The following is a 19,051-nucleotide window of genomic DNA, read 5'->3' on the forward strand; positions in this document are numbered from 1 at the left end:
TCGCCAATTTAACCTATATAATTTAAATTATATAATGTAAAAATTATATCATTAGAAAATAGAACATCTAAACTTTCTAATAATATAATTTTTTATAACATATAACTAATGCTAATTTGATCAAATTTGTGATATAGGAGTATGCGTAACGTCTAATAAACTGTGAGAGAGGGAGTAGTAACACATGTTGAATGCATTCTTGTTTGTGTAAAATGTACATGCGATGTGTCAAAAGTCCAAGCGAACCCACAATACAGGGGTTTAGGTACCAATTTATTTACTAGTAACACATGTTGACGAAGCGATTTTTCAAATTGCCCAGATCACACTGCATCTGGTGAAAACGGAAGAACGTGCTGGTTAAAATTCTACTGGGCAACTAATTAAGTTAAAGACAACTAATAATTAAGTTAAAGACAACCAGAGAAGGTGCGCATAACATGTCATTCCCTGTTAATACATAGCTTACATATGACACTACGTAAAACCATCACCTTTTTCAAGATAATAGACAGATCATCCCTCTCACGCCTTCATCCTTGGATAGAATCATCACTCTACAACAGTCGGGCAAACACTCTACAAACTGGGCAGTATCATGTACACTGGGCTGCATACTGTACCAAATTCCTAGTTACTTCATATCATTCGAGGTGGTCCCACAAGCGCTCCTGATGTTGCCTGCTTCTTTCACCACGTAATTTTTTTGATTTCTAGTAGTAAGTCATCGTTAAGTATTGATGATGTTGCCTCATCAGATGTACCCAGTTTAGCCTGCATTTAGACCAGATCAGCAAGGTTAAATACTGCTGAGAGATTTGATTTTGGACAGGTAGAACAGAACTGAATGAACACTTCAGAAGTATATCTTTACTGTACGTACTAAGATTGCACTGCATTTGGATTTGGCCCTCTGAAGAGATTAAAACCTTAGTCTTTTGTTTTTTATGAATAAAATTCCTATCTTTTCTAATATTCTACATTGCAGTACTAGTCTCCCTGTGCAACATGGCTTATAATCAGAAATTGCTTTAATAAATGGTAAATTCACGAACTACTTACAGTTGCCTGACGGACCTCCTCGAGCATTCGGCGGTACTGCATCCTTGCTTCAGGAGAGTCTACCATGGACAGCACTCTTGACACAGCCTCCTGCACAGATTCATCAACCTTCTGCCGACGGAAGATCTTGACTGCATCGTCATCATAAAAGTCATCATCATCTTCCTCCTCTCCCTCTTCTGTTTCAGTCATTGCTGATTGCTCAGCTCGGAAGCCACGTAAGCCATGCCCTTTCCGACGCCACCTTAGTATTACTTTCTCTAGCACACTAACAGTGCTTACGAACTTGTATTTCTTTCTCACTTGATGACCTCTTACATGAGCCTGTACAAAGAAGCTCTTTAAGGTTAGCAAAGTACAACACAGTTTACCAGATATCATGCAGTTCAAACCAATCAAGCAACATCAAGTTCAACTTGAATACAGCTTCAAAACCAAACATCTCCTCATTCCTTTACCTGTATTTTTACCACATTTCTGCGCATGTTCAGAAAGTTTTTGCGTCCTTTCCAACCCTTATATTTCTTCTGAATTGAAACAGCTGCTTTATCAAAAAACTGACCGCTTGAAACATGATGTTGGTTGTATAACCTTGATGCAGCTGCAAGTTCATCTATATCTTCTTGTGTCATCCCATATTCATCCTTCAGTCGAGCATTCTTGTGTTGTCTCTTCATGAAAGAAAAGGCACGGAAGGCATTCTGAATTCGTGCTGCTGCTTGAGCTGCATTCCTCACGGCTGCAAGAGAGTCCTTCAGCGAGAGCTCATCTTCAGTGCCTCCATGCAGTAGGGCACTCCTCTGAGATATGCTCTCTACTGCTCGCTCTGCTTCCACTGCAGCTGATCCTTTTGTAATATCGTTCTCTTTTATAGTCAGTGATGCAAGATAGCTAGTTAGAGAGACTTCTGAAAGATAGCCTGCAAGGCCCATGTGTCCTTGTTCAGAAGCTAGGAAAGCTGCCGTTTTGCCCACTGGATCTTGTGCAGTGGGATCGGCAACAGCTGGAGCCGATGCGCCAGCAGCAAGAAGTGCAGCAACCATCTTCTCCCTTCAATGACAATGGGTTTATTAATTAATTTTAATAATGATGATTTAACAAGGTTGCTTGCTAGTTCCAGGAAACCAATAGCAATATGAGAGAGAGGGGTAAAAGTTACGATGTACTGCCTTGCTTACTACAAACTTATCTTTTCTCTCCAACGTAAAATGACCATTTCTACTTCATTTGAACCTATGTTCTGTTTACTTGTTACCAAGTTAGTGGCATGGAGGCCGAGACTGAGATTACCCAAGTACAAGACCAACATTGATAGTTTTGGATAAAAATGGTTTCTTCAGCCAACAGAAGGATATGTTCTGTTTGTAAGAATTATGGACTGGGGGAAGGATCCCTCCCTTGGCTATAAGTTGTTAGGTATATGAGACATCTCCAGTGATCTTTCACACAGATAGCACCCGGTTAGTCTGAACGCTTCACCTGCGATTTTTCACGCGGATAGCAAGAAGTGCAGCCACCAAGCCAGTGCTTGATTCTCGGAGTGTTTTTATTTAGAAAGCTATGGATAACCCTGGTTAGTCAAAACAGACACGAAGTCACCAGCAATAGAATTTAATGGCCAATTACCTTCCAAAATAAGCAGCCCAATGAAGTGCAGTCCATCCTTTTGCATCACGCAAATTTATGCCAACACCAACACTGAGAACTGAGGACAGTGCCCACTCATAGCCCAGCGCAGAAATCAAGTGTATCATACCTTGCTCATGCTTGGACATAGAACAATATGTTCCATCGTTTCTTTGTAGCTTCAGCGATAACCAATGTTGTAATTTACTTTTCAGCAATTCCTCCATAATCCAATCAACCACACTTGGTGAATTTTCACAACCTACATCAAGTTCATCAATCTTAAGTTTTGGACTCTGTCCAGCCTGAGGATCACCACCCGAAACTGTAGAGGATGCATCATCACTCAGAAGTATTCTTGCGAACTTGGCAAGAAGTGACAACTCTTCAGTAGACTTCATAGATCTAGACGGCGGCGCGAGGTCTGTGAAACTAGAAGCCGTTGACTTTGCACGGAACTCAAAGTCCTTGACCTCACTGCAAACTTCTCTATTCCCAGTGGTAATACAGAGCGTGAGCTTACCGCTACTGTGTAGTGGTGTGTGGCAGCGAAGGACACCTGGCTGAACAATTTCAACTGGCATCTCGCTGTCGCCGAACATTACTGCCCAGGATGAATTTGACGGATCACACAAGAAATCTCCAGTAATGATGACCTACATTGATGAAAGGAAGGGCAAGAAATAAGAACAATTGGTATTACGACATAGAAAACTGAAAATGTTTATGGTGTACCTTTGTGATCTCATAGCAGAATGCCCATTCAGGAGAGATCTCACGAATATTAAACTTTCCCTTAGGTGTCAAGTTTATTCTTTTATCCTCTCCCGATGATGTTTCAAACTGACCATGGTCCAGCAACGACTCTGATATTTCAGAGTGATACAGATTACTTTGAAGTGCTACAGGAGATGTTCTTGTCCAGTCCGAATTCAGATAGCTTTGAAGACTACTGTCATGAGCTGAAAAAGTATCAATGCCATTGATTCCTTCATCTCTTGGTATGAAGTTATAAGATGGCGAGTCAATAGAGTCTTCTGGCCCTAAAAGAAATCTCTTAGCAGCAGAAAGTTGCATCTGCAAATCGGTGCCATCTAGGCCTCCTGGTGGCTGATATTCTGAACTTTGCTGATAGTGGGCACCAGACTGCTCATGTAAGATGTAAGGTGTCAATAGACTTCATTGAGGGTGATAATGTTGAAAGAATCAACAACCCTTCACATGGTAATACAGCTGGTATAGTTCTGGTCATGGTTTAAGTACGTTCTGAACACACTAGTTTGACATGGTGCCAACAAAAAGGGTTGGCACATTTCATTTTTTGTATTCTGTCACTACGGTAGTATCATCATAGACCTGATCTTAAACGCACATTAAGTTAAATGGCCCTAAAGTATTAATTGAAGAAATAACTTTCCAAACTATTCACCAGGAAGACACTGCAGGTATCCCTCTTAAAAAGCAATCAGAATAACATATTAGACTGGTTATAACCAATTCCTTACGCTGAATAAATCACAGAAGGATAATATAAAACCAGTTACCATTTCTTACCTGGTATGTAGATGACTCTGGCAAACCTGAATTGAACTTCAGCACATTTTCCCATGATGGTGGTATCCCCCTGCCACCACCATTTTGAGTTCCTTCTGGTCGAATTTGATTTGCTTTATCATCACCTGTATAGGATGCAAATGTTTTGATTCAGTTCAGAAATATCAAATAATCATTTAGCTGGTGCAGGGTCTGGACACCTAATAGCTTGCTGGTGTGTATGGATGTCTCTAGATGAAGGGACGTGGGCACTTGGCACAAAATTAACTTGTACGATGATTGGTAAAAATATTATGTACGTTCACAAAGGTGTAGAGGGGAGACTTTTGGCAAATCAAGCAAAAAGCATGCTTTCAAACATTCAGTTTTATTAATAAATTTCCATATTCTAGTGCAATTTTATTTCCATGGATCTAATTTTAAAGAGAAGCAGGAAAACGTGGAACTTTACCTGGACTGTTGCTTGTCTGATTTCCCTGTCTTTCTGCAGCCTCAGTATTTGTAACTTGGTTTACGTAAATGTAGTCATCATCATCACCCAAACTTAACTGCTCAGTGATGCTCCTCAAAGCTTGGTCAAACCCAGATTTATTTGTTGAATCATTACTATCTGTCATGTAAAATTCGGAACTTCGTTCCAGACTAGTCTGGCCAAGTTTTGGTTTTCCTATTAATCCAGAATAGGAACTTACTTCAGTTACAGAGCTCTGCCGGGATTCACTGCCCTCACTAAAGTCCGAAGTGGAGCCGTGGTTTCCATATATGTCACTTGGATAACTCAAGATCGAAAGAGATGCTGCTGATCCATTTGACAATGATGAATAATATCGTCCCTGTAAGAAAGTTTCATGCAGAAAATTACCCATCTGATGTGCTCCCATTGTATCTCAGATTCTCAGCACAATAGAAGTGGATCCAAGGAGGTTATCAGTTATCACTATACAAGCGTGTGGGATCAAATCAGTACCACATAAAAACTAAAAAAAATCTCATTTTTCTTGAGAGAAAAAGAAAAGATTTATGCAAGCCTAGGGCCAGATTATAACGCTGTAGATTAGTTCCACAGAAAAGAAAAGATCTATACCGCTTATTTTCACAAACTGGATTATATCGATGTTGATTAGTTCTTAAGAACGAAGATATACACTGGTTACTTTGGTGAAAACAGATTATAACTGTGTAGATAGGTACAAATTGTTGTGAGATTCCTGTACAAAAACGAAAAAAAGAAAAACCTCCTGGCTCGCGTTGTTCCCAGGGGGCGGCTCGGGTGAAACTCTAGCCGCAGCCGCCCGTCACCCCTCCTTCCCCGCATCTCCCCGCCGCCGCCGGAGGAAGCTGGCGGGCAAAGCCCCTCCCGGCATACAGGGGTGCCGGGGTCTCATCTCCGAGCGCGACTGGCGGGGGCCTCCTCCTCCTCGCATGGTGGGATCTCCGGCCGGAGCTTCGCGGTGGCCCTGGGCGGCGCGGCTCGTCCGGCGGGGATGGAAGCTGGGGCGGCAGCCCCAGACTTTTTCCTTTCGGTGACCTTGGCAAGCGCTATGGCCGCAAGGGTGGCACAACGCTTGGTTTGGGGGACTCGGGTATGGGTCAGCCCCTCATCTCCGCACGGTGCGGGTGGTGGTGGTGCCCGCCGAGATCTCCAATCTGCTGTTGGGAGCCGGCGGGCAGCAGCGTGGGGGCCTGCCAATCTGCCTAATGAAGGAGACGGTCCTTGGATTCTTCTCACGCCAAGATGGTGTTCTGCTTGATGTCGGCCCTCATTGATATGGCCGGTGACGAGTTTCGGAAGGCTCCGTTGGCAATCTCCATTGGGCGCCTGGTGCATGTAGATTGCTGGATCAGATGAGATTCGGTCGTGTGCACCCATATTTCTGGTCGTGCGGTTTCAGGAGGGAATGAAGAAAGTGGCGGAGAATGTTATGGCGGCTGAGGTCTAGGGTCTAGAAATGGCGGACTGAGTCTTCGTGGCAAAGAGGACTTTGCTTGGTGTTTCTTGACTTACAACGACGACATCAGCAAGCAGGGGCAGCAGCATAGGAGGAGTACAAAATCTTATCTTTCTGGGTGAAAATCCAAGGTTAGGCCTTAATTGGTTGTGTTTGTCAATGGCCTTGTTGAAGACATTGTTTTGAGAGAACGCTTGCTCTAGGGTGAAAATCCAAGGTCTGGTCTTAATTGGTTGTGCCTAGCAACGGCCTTGTTGAAGGCATTGTTTTGATAACGCGGACTTCAGATGCTATCTTGGCAGTGGTTTGTGTTGCAACTAAAGGTTTTGATCGCCGTAGCGGAATCTTTTGCTTGTCTTCTTCTTTCTAGTAGGGCTATGTGCATCCGTAATGTTCTTTAGGACATTCCATTGTTGCAAAAGGCTAGGTGTAATTGGTATCCTGGGCGTAATTGGTATCCTTGCGATATTAATATATAACTTTGTCGAAAAACTGCACAGGCTACTTCGCTAGTTTTATGTAGATTATCATGAAAGAATCTCTCTGGAATTGTGAAGAAGACCATATCTATTCTACTGTGAACAAATTTGAGGCAGAAGGCAAAAGTGCCATCTGGAGTGAAGCGTAATCATAACTGAAGCTTCCATACTTATTTATTTGTTTTCTACATGCAGATTACAAGAGCACTCTGTAACTACAAGTAATTGCTGAAGAGAGAATAGCCAAAATACCACTAGTTGAAACCTAAAGTGCCAAAATACCACTAGTGAAAACCAAAGTGCCAAAATAGCACTCATCTTAGGTTTTTTCATGCCAAAATACCACTACCGTGGGATGTCAAACAGATTCCGTTAGTCAAACCGTTATTTTTTCTTGACTTGACAAAAATACCCTCGACTTCATCTAAATGAAAAAGGGAACACTCGCCGGCGCCGGTGCATCACTCCCCCATGACTCGCCACCCCTGCAGCTAGTCCCACACTTCACAGACACTCCCCCAACCAGCTACACTAGCACCGAGGACCAGGCCTATATTGCTATGCCGCGCAGGGCTTCTCCCCGACAAGATCCGCCGAGGCAAGGCGCTTGGTGGTTGCTACTCTACATAGTATGCTCGTGCATCCAGCCAGGCCGTCGCCGGCGTACCTGATGGATTGAACGTGGTCTGCTACTGCTCGTCTGGGTTCGTAACTATGTCACCGCTGCTTTGTTCTTCTAGCCCCATGCATAGATGCATTCGTTCTTGGTCTCTTGGAGCATGTTGATTGCAGGTTGCAGCTCGTAGCACCCTCCACAACCTCTTAGTCAACATTATACTAGCAAAACATTCTTTTCACAGAAGTTGCTCACTTGCTCTATGTGGAAGAGGCGTGGTCATTTATGTCTTTCTTTGAAAATGTTAGTGTCAGTTAGCCACTAGTGGTATTTTGGCATGAAAAAACTAAGTTGAGTGGTATTTTGGCTCTTCGGTTTTCACTAGTGATATTTTGGCACTTTCGGTTTTGACTAGTGGTATTTTGGCTATTCTCTCATTGCTGAACTGTGGAACTGAGCTGCTGTCAGGTTTAATAATTCTCAAATGACAGATTGATAGAATGTGTAACTGAATCCTGATATGGATTGATGTGAATAAAAATTCTTGAGATAATCATTACAGTGATGACTGAAATGGTGCATCAGTGTATAACTATTTACATTTTGACATGAATTTTAGCATAAGCTGATAATATTGGTTCACATTTTTATGGGTGCATATGTTAGCTTACTCAATCAAGTCTCTTCAGCATTTATTTACCATACTGATGATTTTTCCAAAATAACACCAGAAATATTTAGAGGAAAGTATATCATGCAAATGTAATTTTGCTCCCAGAACATACCTCAGACACTTCTAGATATTGTACCAGCACAATATGGTCGTATGCACTGCAGAAAAGGACAATATGTATTACAATAAATATTACTAACCACTCTTTCACAGACAAATGTTTGGAATGTTTCCCCGATAGCAAATGAATAGCAAGTAGCATCCGGCATCTTGGCACAATTGTAACTTAACAATAACATAAATATTATAAATAACGTAGTTCACAATCTTAGCCAAGTCATAAGAAGAATTTGAGATAGCTGAATGGAAAAGCTAATCTTACGGTTCCAGCATCCAGAAACACCGTCTCTGAAAACTTGGATTTTGCTCTCCGTGAGCGTAGTAGCAGCTCAGAGCATCAATATTTCCAACCTGTGATAATATGAAATGTCATATACTAACATATAAGATGTTGAAGTGTCTTGATTAACAACTCGTTCTAAAGTTCTGAGTACAAAATATTCTACAACGCCCACTAATCAAGAAAAAAATCAAGCTAACCATACAACAGAGAATTTCTAAGATATGAACATCTACTAATATAAAAGGCATGAGTTGTGGCCAAGAGGATCCTAGCTATTAAACCGTTTAAATCAAATTGCTCACGTTGCTCCAATGATGTTGCACATCACATAATGGCTAGGTTGGAAAGTCTCCAATCAGTTATCAGTTATTCTGTAAGATTCTAATTAATTATCAATAAATCTCATGAAAAGAATGAGAACTGAGTTCCAGCTCAGTGGCAAGGCAAGGCGAGTGCGCAGCCAGCCCACCCGGGTTCGAATCCCATCCGTAGCGAGAAATCGCTGGATGGCGAACTAAACGGGTTATCATCCGTAGCGAGAAATCGCTGTAGAGTCTCATCCTATCTAACAACCTATAGCCAAGGGAGGGATCATTCCCCCCATTGGTCAACGTTTGTAATCTCATGAAAAGAATGACTACAGGTGATATAGACATATAGTTACTTGCTTGTTGACTTATTCCAGTTCTGATGCATCTCTTGACAGAGAAAACACTATACATCAAAGCAACAACTGCACATTCAACAAATATACATGAATATGTACAAATGTTCGATGTGATATAGCTAAATGGAACATCAGTGGCCTGATCAATTCGTGATATTTGATTTGCCAAATAATACCATACGGCTATGTTGTTACTTCTTGCAAAGATGATGCTCAATATCAGAACATGCACACTGAGTCACCCTAAGACTCCTAACAGACAACACCATGTCTTGTGATACTTGTGTTTTTAAATATTGACAAAAGTTAGTGCAGATAATCCCCTTCCTCCCGTGTCGCTCCCGCTCGGGGCGACACCGGAGGACCCCAAACCCTAGCCGCCCAGGACCTCCTTCCCCCTCCCTCCCCTCCCTTGCCGCCGCCAGAGGCGACCGCCGGAAAGCCGGCGCGGTGCCAGGACGGCGGCGGCGAGGCTGTCGCGGCTGCGCCTCTGCGGCGGAGGGCTTTGGCGTCGGGGCGGCGGCCTCGTCCGGGTGTGGGCGGCGTGGTTCCTGGCGGCGGGAGACGTTTGCCGATGGTGTTGACCGCCCTCCTTGGCCGTGCGGGCGGCGAGGGGACGGTGGACGGTGGTTGCTACTGCGTGGAGGCCACCCCGTTAACCTCCACCGATCTGAAGACGGCGACTCCACACCACGCAGATCCCACCCCTCTGGCTTTGTTTTCTTCAGATCTGGAGCCACCTAGTTTTTGCCTTAATTCCTCTAAATTCCCTATTTTACCTATCCTAGTTCATCAGATCCTGACAGGGTTGGGGCTCTGTCCGGGAGAAATCCCTGGCCGGCGGTGGCGGCCCGACGTTGGCGACGTCTCTGACGCCGTTCTCCCTCTTGGGGGCGATGTCGAGGTACACCCTTTTCCCTCCTTCCTTGTGCCGGGTGAAAACCCCAAATCCACGGATTGGGCGGCGGCGGCGCTCCGGCGTCGTTTTCCCCTTGGAGGCGCCGTCTTTGGGTCCGCGGAAGGGGTTTGTGATGTGTGTGGTATGGTCGCACGTGGCGCGTATCTCGGAGGAGTTCGTCGTGGCGTGCTCGGTCGGATTAAGGTCGGCCTTCACGGCGGCGCGACTACCATCTTCTTGCCGTGTCTTCGGTGGTGACATGGTCCTAAAGCTTGCGTCTTTCGGTTGATTGGTGCTTGAGGTCGACGACGCCGGTCGAGGAAGCTCGCGTGCGAAGGTGTTCATGCTTGTTGTTCGATTCCACGACATTTAGTTCTTGGTTGTGCATCCGCGCTCTCGGGTGAGCTGCTCTACCTCCCGACGGTACGGCGCCCTTCGAGCCGGGCGAGAAGGCGGGGCCTTCTTCGGAGGTGGAAACGGATGTCTCCCGGGCATTGTTGATTTGGAAGTTGGCGAAGGCGGGTTCCTCCGGTGGCGTGCTTGTCTTCACGGTGTTGTCTACTTCATCTGATCTTTCCGATGGTCGATGGCCTTGAAGCCCAAGTTGTTTTCTTGTTTATCCTCTGTTTGCTTGTGTTTTGGAGCCTGTAAGCTGATCTTTCAGCACCATGTACTTGCCGTTAAGGCGTTATTAATTTAACGCAGGGCTACGGCCTTCTGTTTAAAAAAAATATTGACAAAACTAGGCAAGACTATAATATTGACAACAAGAAGAAAAACTGCAAAAATATGACACTACACAGAGCTTTCTGGAATAAACCTTCAATCGCTCGTGAGCCTCCCCAACAGTCCTTCCATCCTTCTTCCTTCGCCATGCCAAACCATCTCTCCGGAAAAACCGATTCACACGGCGATTATACAGGAATAGTGAACCACCTAGAGAACAGATGATGCTGTTATTGTACCAAAGTAAAGACAGAAGTAAGATAACAATTCTCAAAAAATTAAGAAGTTGTGCTGTACTGGGTGGCTTATTTGGTGGCTGATGGGTGATCTGGAGCTTCTCATGAGTCGACAAGATATAGTAGACTTCAGAAGGCTTTAACCACCTGCCCCTTGCTTCTTTGAGAAGCACGTTGATGTCAAAACCTACAGGAGAAAAAGAACTAGATGAGATACAATAGTAGGGTATTTTATACCAAACCCAAAATTAAGCTATACAAGACCAACATTCAGATATTCATGAGCTGAAGCAATCAATTGTGTTCTTCTCAAAAGAATGGCACTAGAGAAAAATGCCGGGAACTCAAGTACACCCCAACATTTGTGCAATAATATGGTGAACAGCCCGATTACTGACATCCTAATCGAAGCAGAAATTTAATTAAAATACTCCCTCCGATCTATAATAAGTGTCGTGGTTTTAGTTCAAATTGGTTCAAAAGTGAACTAAAACCACGGTACTTATTATGGATCAGAGGAGTAACATTTATGCTTCCACAAGCATACGTTCTACATTCAATCACTTGCAATTAGTACAGAACTAAAACGAAAATGGCGTTGAACGAAGAAATGCCCCCCGATGTTGATAAGGATCAGCTACACTTGTCACACCAAATGTGATCAATCACCCGCAACAATAGCAGGGGCCAAGAAACCAGTTTCCAGGCACAATAGCACTTTGTATTTCATCAAACTTGGCAGGAAGTCAAGTCAAGAACGCGTCTTCCCACCCAGGTCAACTCACAAACAGAGAGGAGCCACACCCCGCGAACCAAGAATCAAAGGGAAAAACACACGAGAGAGCTCCACTTACTCTGGCTCATGGTCACTCGCGGAGATCCAGCAGCCTCCACGCACTCATGGAAGACTCCGAGAAATGGAAGCCCCCGACTCCCAGCAAACCAGAACTGAACGGTATGCAGGCGACCGAATGAAGGAGCTGAGGCTCCGCGGAGGAGGGAGAAGCAGGATATTGCAAGGGTTCTTCTTCCTGAGTGCTTGATTTCCCCAGAAGGAGGTGTAGCAGCTGCGGACGCAGAGGTGGGGAGGGGAAACGGTGGCGACTGGCGCAGGGGGGATCCGGGAGGCTGGTTCGTTCCGTGATTGAAGACGGGGACAGAGAGTTGGTGTTTTGTCCTCTTGTGTTGTCCATCCAAAATGCCGCGCTTAAATAAAGCGAGCGTAGTTGTGTGCGTGCACGTGGAATATCCACTAGATTTAGATGTGCGCCTTGGCGCACGATCCCGTGAAGATCGTACCAATGTACATTTTATATAGTGGCGATAAAAATTAACTGCCAACATGATAATACACTTCTTATGTTTCACAAAGGATGTCCCTTAGATGAAATTGGGATAAAATACAACAAACAAATATAGTATCTTGTAGAGATTTGATGCATCTTTTAAATAAAACCTGCACCAAGCCAGGTCATCGAGTGGTTCTACTGCTTTCAAGTTCCTACCTATCAGTGGTCAGCATTATTGTCCTCCTTGTTGGAGGAGATAATAACAATGGTCTTCTTCTCTGTCACTGGAACGGCAGGGGCAGCTTCGCTGATGGACTCGTTCTTAGTCTGGGTAGAGAATGAAGCTGAGATGGCCTTGTTGTTTTTTTATTTCCCAGCGTGGTTGTTGCAGTTTTTCAGTTTGCAGTTGCTTGTGTCGGTTTGTGGTAGCAGTCATCAGATCGTCAGTTTCGCAGTGTCTGTTTGTTTGTCAAGGTCTGTGTTACCTTTGCTATAAGCCCCATCCATCATGACAACACAGTATCAAAGTGAGTTAGTTCGTGACTCGCTGGTTTCCGACAAGAGACAAAATTGCAGTCCATTTCTTGCTTCAAAAAGTGTGCTTTCCTTTCTGCTTTTGATGACAAATTTGTGCATATATATGTACAGCTGGTGAAATTCTAACAGTATGGAACTAAAGAAATTTTATGATGCAATAAAATAGCCAAGAATAATTCACTTGCAATCTAAAAGTTCAGAGTTCCATCTCTGGGCAACTAATGTTTATGGACCAACACTGGACGCGGAACAGGATGAATTCTTTGATGAAATCAGACATATACTACAACCATTTATTGATGGTCCTTGGAATGTCGCTGGTGATTTTAACAAAGTCCGATCAGGTGAGGATAGAAGTACTGGCAGAGCTGCATTGTCTGAAACAAACCAGTTTAATTATGCAATTAGAGACTTGCAGATTCAAGATTTCACTTGGTCCAATATTCATGATCCTCCCATATCGATCACTGTCATTTGAAAATTGAAGCTTCGCCAACTGTCCCAAACTCAAAGATTTTCCGGTATGAAAATAATTGGAAATTCAGAAATGGTTTTGTCAACTTGATCACTATAACCTGGAGTCACATTCTCTAAGTAAAAACAAAGCGAAAAGGATTAGCCGAAAACTAAAACAGCTGAGAAAAAATAATGGGAGGTGGAGGAAAATTCTGAAAAACCTAACGGAAACATTTTGGATGCAAACAAATTTACCTTGGGGGCCTTTTATAGGCTGTCTCGAGGAAGTTAGACCCCTAACGATATTAGAGGGCTTCTTCAGGGATATGTGGTTAAGCAAAAAAATTGAAGGTTCAGTTCACTCTATTGCTGCCAAAGCAAGACAATGTGGCACATGAGCAAGAGCCCACGGCTGGTTGCTAATGTGGGATGCAGAGCATGGTGTACTGCACCCAGCAAGGTCTTGGATCTATATGGCCAGTGCAGCATGAACTGCGGATTCAGTAATGACCCATACAGATAGCTGAGAAGGCGAGAAATTAAGAAGTTCACATGGATGTGACAGCTAGTTAAGCATACTAATACTGGGAAGCAACCATCTCCCACAAAATGAACAGTGGACGACTGGACGGGTAGATAGCAAACATCCCAAGGTACGGAATGAATAAAATAAAAAGAACTCAACCAGACGAAAACATGCAAAAATGCCGGTAGAAAAACCTTATTAGAAACAGAGCATACAAACATATGTGAACATAAAAGGTAAATGATGAAGGACAATCGCTTGGATATATAGGGTGGAGAAAGCTTAACACCCTGACAGAAAGATGAACACGGCAATAGTTTGCGACAGCAACACCCCTGAAACAAACAAAAGTAAAGCTTACTCCACAACCAAAATATGTATGAGGCGATGGCCAAAAAAAATGCTACCAGGAGAAGAGAGCACAAGGTAACAAATAACAAAACACAGGAAAGTTATTGTCTTCTACTGGTTGGATTGTCTTACAAATAAATAAATCTACTTGTCATGTTTATGTAGTCCGCTATAAGGCATCCATGATTTAAGCATGATCTCGTGTGTAAATATGTGCATCACACGAAGGATTCAGATTAAGAAACACGTAGACGGATAAAAAGCGAGGAATTGCATACTTGAATAAAATTGAAGATAATGCAACAGTAGTGTATGACCACTTCATATATTATTTGCAGAAAATGTTAAAATCCTAAATACGGATAGATGATGATCTTAGCAAATGGTCAATCAAGACAGACTGTATTGTTCTGTTAAATGACAAGAGATGATATGCAGATTTTCTGAATCAATTTTTATGGATTATATTTGGATAAATGTACAAACTAATCATGTAATAACCCTTATGGTCTACATATAAGGCATGTATCTTAAGTACGCCAGTGAAAACAAGAAAAAATGTGACCATCGACATTGGCAGGAGAAGTATTTTAGGAAGATACCATAACACTAAATGCTGAAGACGAATTGTTGTAGCGACATTCTTTATTTTCAGAGAATTTGTGCAGTGTGTCTCAGATGCCCATGATGACACCTCTGATTATGTATCTTAGGTACATCAGTGAAAACAGGAAAAATGTGACCATCAACACAGGCAGGAGAAGTATTTTAGGAAGAAAATGCATTGGTCCATATTTAACTTTAACCAAGGCATGATTCAAAAAAAAATTGGAAAGCTCGCACCAGTAGGAAAAAATGATATATGTACAGAGCAAGCTTTGTGATGGGCACACCTGCATTCTCGACACATAAGGTCGACACCACAGAAATGCTGGTTGCTTCATTAGGCAAGAAGCTGTGTCAGAAGAAACAAAAGAAATTAATCACTGCAGAACCTTCCACTAACGTTTGATCTAGGAATCATTTAAATTTCCGAAAAGATACCATTTTAGTTTGCCAACCATGGATTATTAGATTGGGCGAAAATCGATCTATAGGAATCAGTAAAGTGAGAATCCATATATAATAATTAGAGGCTTGCATAGGAAGGACCATAATTGGCCAACAACAGGGAATTGATCGACATAGTGGAGCAACAAACGATTAAAGCCATACATTTCCACCAGCTTTCACACCAGGAGTGAAAGTACAGATAAGGGTTGTAGGGAACAATATCACTACCTTACTTCAATAAGCCAGATTATCCATGTGGCTTTCTTGGTCTTCTCCCAAGAGAAGATGCATGATATCTGCATACCCCTGCAAGGAATATGCAGGTATAAAGAAGACAACACTCGGGGAAGTACAGTTCGGTGTGCGCAAACTTACATGTTTCCGGCCTTGCTCTTTGCTCCCTTCCCATGCTTTGACCACTAACAGTTTGAGCTCATCTCCACCTCTCGCGGCAAAAATGCTAGTGACCGGACATAACTATAGCTTACTCTTAAGAAAATAGTGTGCAATATGCCCGTGTCCAAATGATACTTTTGCTTCTATTAGAGTAATACAAAACCGAGACAATAACCTAGACAGAGTTTTTGCATGTGGGGGAATGTACGTAACAAACTAAAAAGTAGAGTGAATATTAGACATTTTGCATGAGTTGAAATAGAGAGAAGAACTCGTGATGAACACGAAGACCCCATCCACTATTGCTCCACCTGCTGCAATGTCGAGTCACCCAAACACCGGCAATGGTCGGATCTCCCCGCCGTAGGATTGTGAGAACAACAATGGCATGTCGGATAAATTAAGAGATCATATTATAATATTAATATATGCATTGGGAAATTAAGATACCGGATTTAAGATTAGAAATTTTGTTCGGAAATCATGTTAGACAAACTGACTTGGTACACATTAAGATTAGAAATATGGGCATCATAAAAAAACAAACTAAAATTCAGGTGATACCTTGAAAAACAAAAGGGAGGATGTAGCAATCGATAGTTGATTTACACGACAACTAATGCTACTCGCTCACGCTACCAAGACCTTAGAAAACAATTCCATGTATCGTAGGATTCTATATTGACATAATACCTAAACATGATGCATAATCTAGGGCAAAAAATAATCACGAAGTAAATAAATAATTTTCCAAAGCCTGGCAATCAAGAAAAATATCACATCACACAAGAGGTGCTTAAAAGCCTCACCTTTGAGCTGGGAGCACCCCTCGCAACAAAATGAACCAGCAAGGAACCTAAAAGAGGATGGCAGGCCCCATTTATTTAATGATTAGTACATGTAGATTCGATTTGTCACTGAACCTAAATATAGAAATAGGCTATATCCTTGAGCCTAAATATACATTCGGATCTATCTCAGATAACCTAGAACTATGTGCACCATGGGCAAAAAAAGAAACTAATCATACTTGAGTTTATTGAAATGCAAGTATGCAACTTACAATTTATACGAAAAAAAATCATGACAAAAAGCGGCACATCGAGTATGCAATAAATAGTGAGGCAAAGCACTTAATCACACAATATATTTTTTACACACTTGCTGAAGTTAAATGAAACTGATAATTCTTGTGTTCAAAGCGGCTCACACCAAGAATTATAGCCCCTGAACCATATTTTTATTCACAACTTTCTAGGATGCAATGTGCATATAACAGGAAATCATTTTTCACTTACATCCTAATCAGCCAAGTCAAAAATATGTCCATGATAAGATGCCTTGCTACTGTAAATCTTCATGCACTGTTTGCGTAAGATAAGGTTCTAATTTTATATTACAAACTCAGTTGACAAATGACGAAAGCCTCTTCTATACATGCTCCACCTACCATCATCTCCTCAACCTGCAAAACAGAGTAAGCTACTCGTCCCAATGCGCCACCACTTGATTTATTCAGTTCAACCGAGTAAACTCTTCAAGTAAATATGTTCCATCTGGAGCTGTATGAAGTATTGTTCTAAAATATCCCAGGTCATGACTCCTTGTACTATGGCAATTTGTTCAACAAACAGAACATATAAAAAAATAGGGAGAATTTTGTACTTTTTGCTTCACGCGGGTGGCCAACCATCCCACTAAGCGCAAGCTCCACTCCTTGAACACATTCCAGGATCCGTGAGCTCGTTGTACCCTGCGCCCGTTGCTCCCCTCCCCCACAAGCTCGGCTGCATGTGTGCACACAGCAAGCTGGTGAAATCATAGTACGCCATACGGAGATTCACATATCTGACTTCGCCATATGAAAAATCGACAATCCTAAGTTAAGGGGGTGACAACCATATACAGGTGGTCATTTATTTGCATTGCACCTAGCAATAGATTTAATATTACAAACTACACACACTTATTTCTCATCACAATGTCATATTTTAAATAGGAAACATATGTGCCCTATAATATTCAGAGGATACAACCAATGTAGCATACAAATTCATATCCTCCCATTAAGTAGTAAGGAACTCCTTTTAGTTCCCCAACTAAAAGCTCACACATGGTATGAACAGACAAAGTCCTTGATTTGGGAACGGATAACCTTTTGCGAGTCAAATCTGAGTGGATTGGGTGGTGAATCGGGATAATAGGAAAAGTACCAGCGAGGCTGTCGCGGAAAGGAGACGACGTTGAGGTAGACAAGGATGTGAGAAAAAAGGCGGGATGAACAAGATCCGTGATGATCCCGCATTCATGCAGAGTTCCACTAAGGCATGTACTGCGGAGTCCGAACACCCAAACCCTAGCCGTAAAATCAAAATTAAATTAGAGAGAGGGGAAATCAGAGAGGGGCAGCCATAAGGAAGAAGGGAGAAGAACATGAACAGGAACCGTACACGGGTGGTGTTGGTCACCGGCGCCGCTCGAGATGCTGGCCGTCGGCTTCGCTGGCAGGCGGTTGGGGCGCACTCACCCCTTCTCCTCCTCCTCCCTCATCATCTCCTACCAACCAAGAAGAGCACGGCGTTCTGCATCCTCTCCCTGTCCCCAAGGATAGACGAAGACGAGGCGGAGGCTGAGCTTCGCCGGCGGTTGCCCGCGAAGAAGAGGGCGCAAGGGAGGAGCTGCCGCGTGCGGTTCCTAGGCGATGCCGACGTCTCTGCCTAACCTAGGAGCGAGGGAGTGGCGGCGGCTGGCGGCTAGTGGAGGGAGCGAGGATGAGGGAAGGGAAGGAGACAGACATGGATAGCACCGGAGGGCGGGCGCGGAGCGGGGGCGCGGAGGGCGGGCGCGGAGCGGAGGCGGCGGCTGGGAGCGAAGGAGGAAGGGGAGAGGGAGCGACGGATTGGAGCTCGCAGCCACGCGCGACGGGAGAGTCTGGGCCGGGCGGGCTTCACAGGACCCGTGGATAAAATGCGGGTCTGTGGGAGGGCCTCAGCGCCCTGAACGGAACGACGGCCGAGATCGCGCCACGTCAGCTCGATCGGACGGCCGAAAATCCAAAGCGCTGTGAGAGCTCCATGGGGGTGCAGCAATCATACCGTGAGATGCCGCCGGGAAGCCAGCAAGCAGCAACCGTGCAATGCCGACGAAAGGTTATCCCTTTTATTTAAAGTTAGGGAAAATTTGCTACAGGACACCGTTATTTTTTGACGTTTGCTAAAACACACCGTTTGATTGTGTCTTTGACAGGTACCATTACAATTCTGTGGCACATTTGCCAGAACACACCACCTGGCCGAAAACGGAAAGTTTTGCATTTTGTCTTCAAAACCAGTCATCCCAGGAAAAGTGTAAAACTTTCCTTTTTCGGCTAGATGGTGTGTTCTGGTAAATGTGTCACAAAATTGTAATGGTACCTGGCAAAGACACAATCGAGCAGTGTGTTTTAGCAAACACCAGAAAATAAGGTGTCCTGTAGCAAATTTTTCCTTAAAGTTATTAGTAGCAAAACAAATGTAAGGCCAATATGTCGTCGGATGAATAACAGTTGTGCTCCC

The 19,051-nt window shown here is 43.5% G+C and overlaps 1 protein-coding gene across 1 annotated transcript; it reads right to left on the minus strand.

Moving 5' to 3' along the window:
• Positions 1-388: 388 nt before the first annotated feature.
• On the minus strand, positions 389-12,057 carry LOC124670075 (calmodulin-binding transcription activator 4-like). Its single transcript, XM_047206585.1, has 12 exons — positions 11,744-12,057; positions 10,951-11,076; positions 10,748-10,863; positions 8,342-8,430; positions 8,072-8,117; positions 4,694-5,075; positions 4,243-4,367; positions 3,424-3,834; positions 2,689-3,344; positions 1,521-2,112; positions 1,063-1,386; positions 389-774 (listed from the first exon to the last, which is right to left on the minus strand). The coding sequence occupies exons 1-12, from the start codon at positions 11,751-11,753 to the stop codon at positions 691-693; spliced, it is 2,961 nt and encodes a 986-aa protein (XP_047062541.1). The 5' UTR covers positions 11,754-12,057; the 3' UTR covers positions 389-690.
• Positions 12,058-19,051: the final 6,994 nt, after the last annotated feature.

The sequence above is a fragment of the Lolium rigidum genome, chromosome 7 (genome assembly GCF_022539505.1).
Source record: "Lolium rigidum isolate FL_2022 chromosome 7, APGP_CSIRO_Lrig_0.1, whole genome shotgun sequence".
NCBI classification, from domain to species: domain Eukaryota; kingdom Viridiplantae; phylum Streptophyta; class Magnoliopsida; order Poales; family Poaceae; genus Lolium; species Lolium rigidum.

Coding starts and splice junctions, on each gene's coding strand:
- LOC124670075 (XM_047206585.1), bottom strand. Junction 5,076..8,071: donor AATATCTAGAAGTGTCTGAG/GTATGTTCTGGG, acceptor ACTTTCTTACAG/GGACGATATTATTCATCATT. Junction 2,113..2,688: donor TGGGCTGCTTATTTTGGAAG/GTAATTGGCCAT, acceptor TTGTCATTGAAG/GGAGAAGATGGTTGCTGCAC.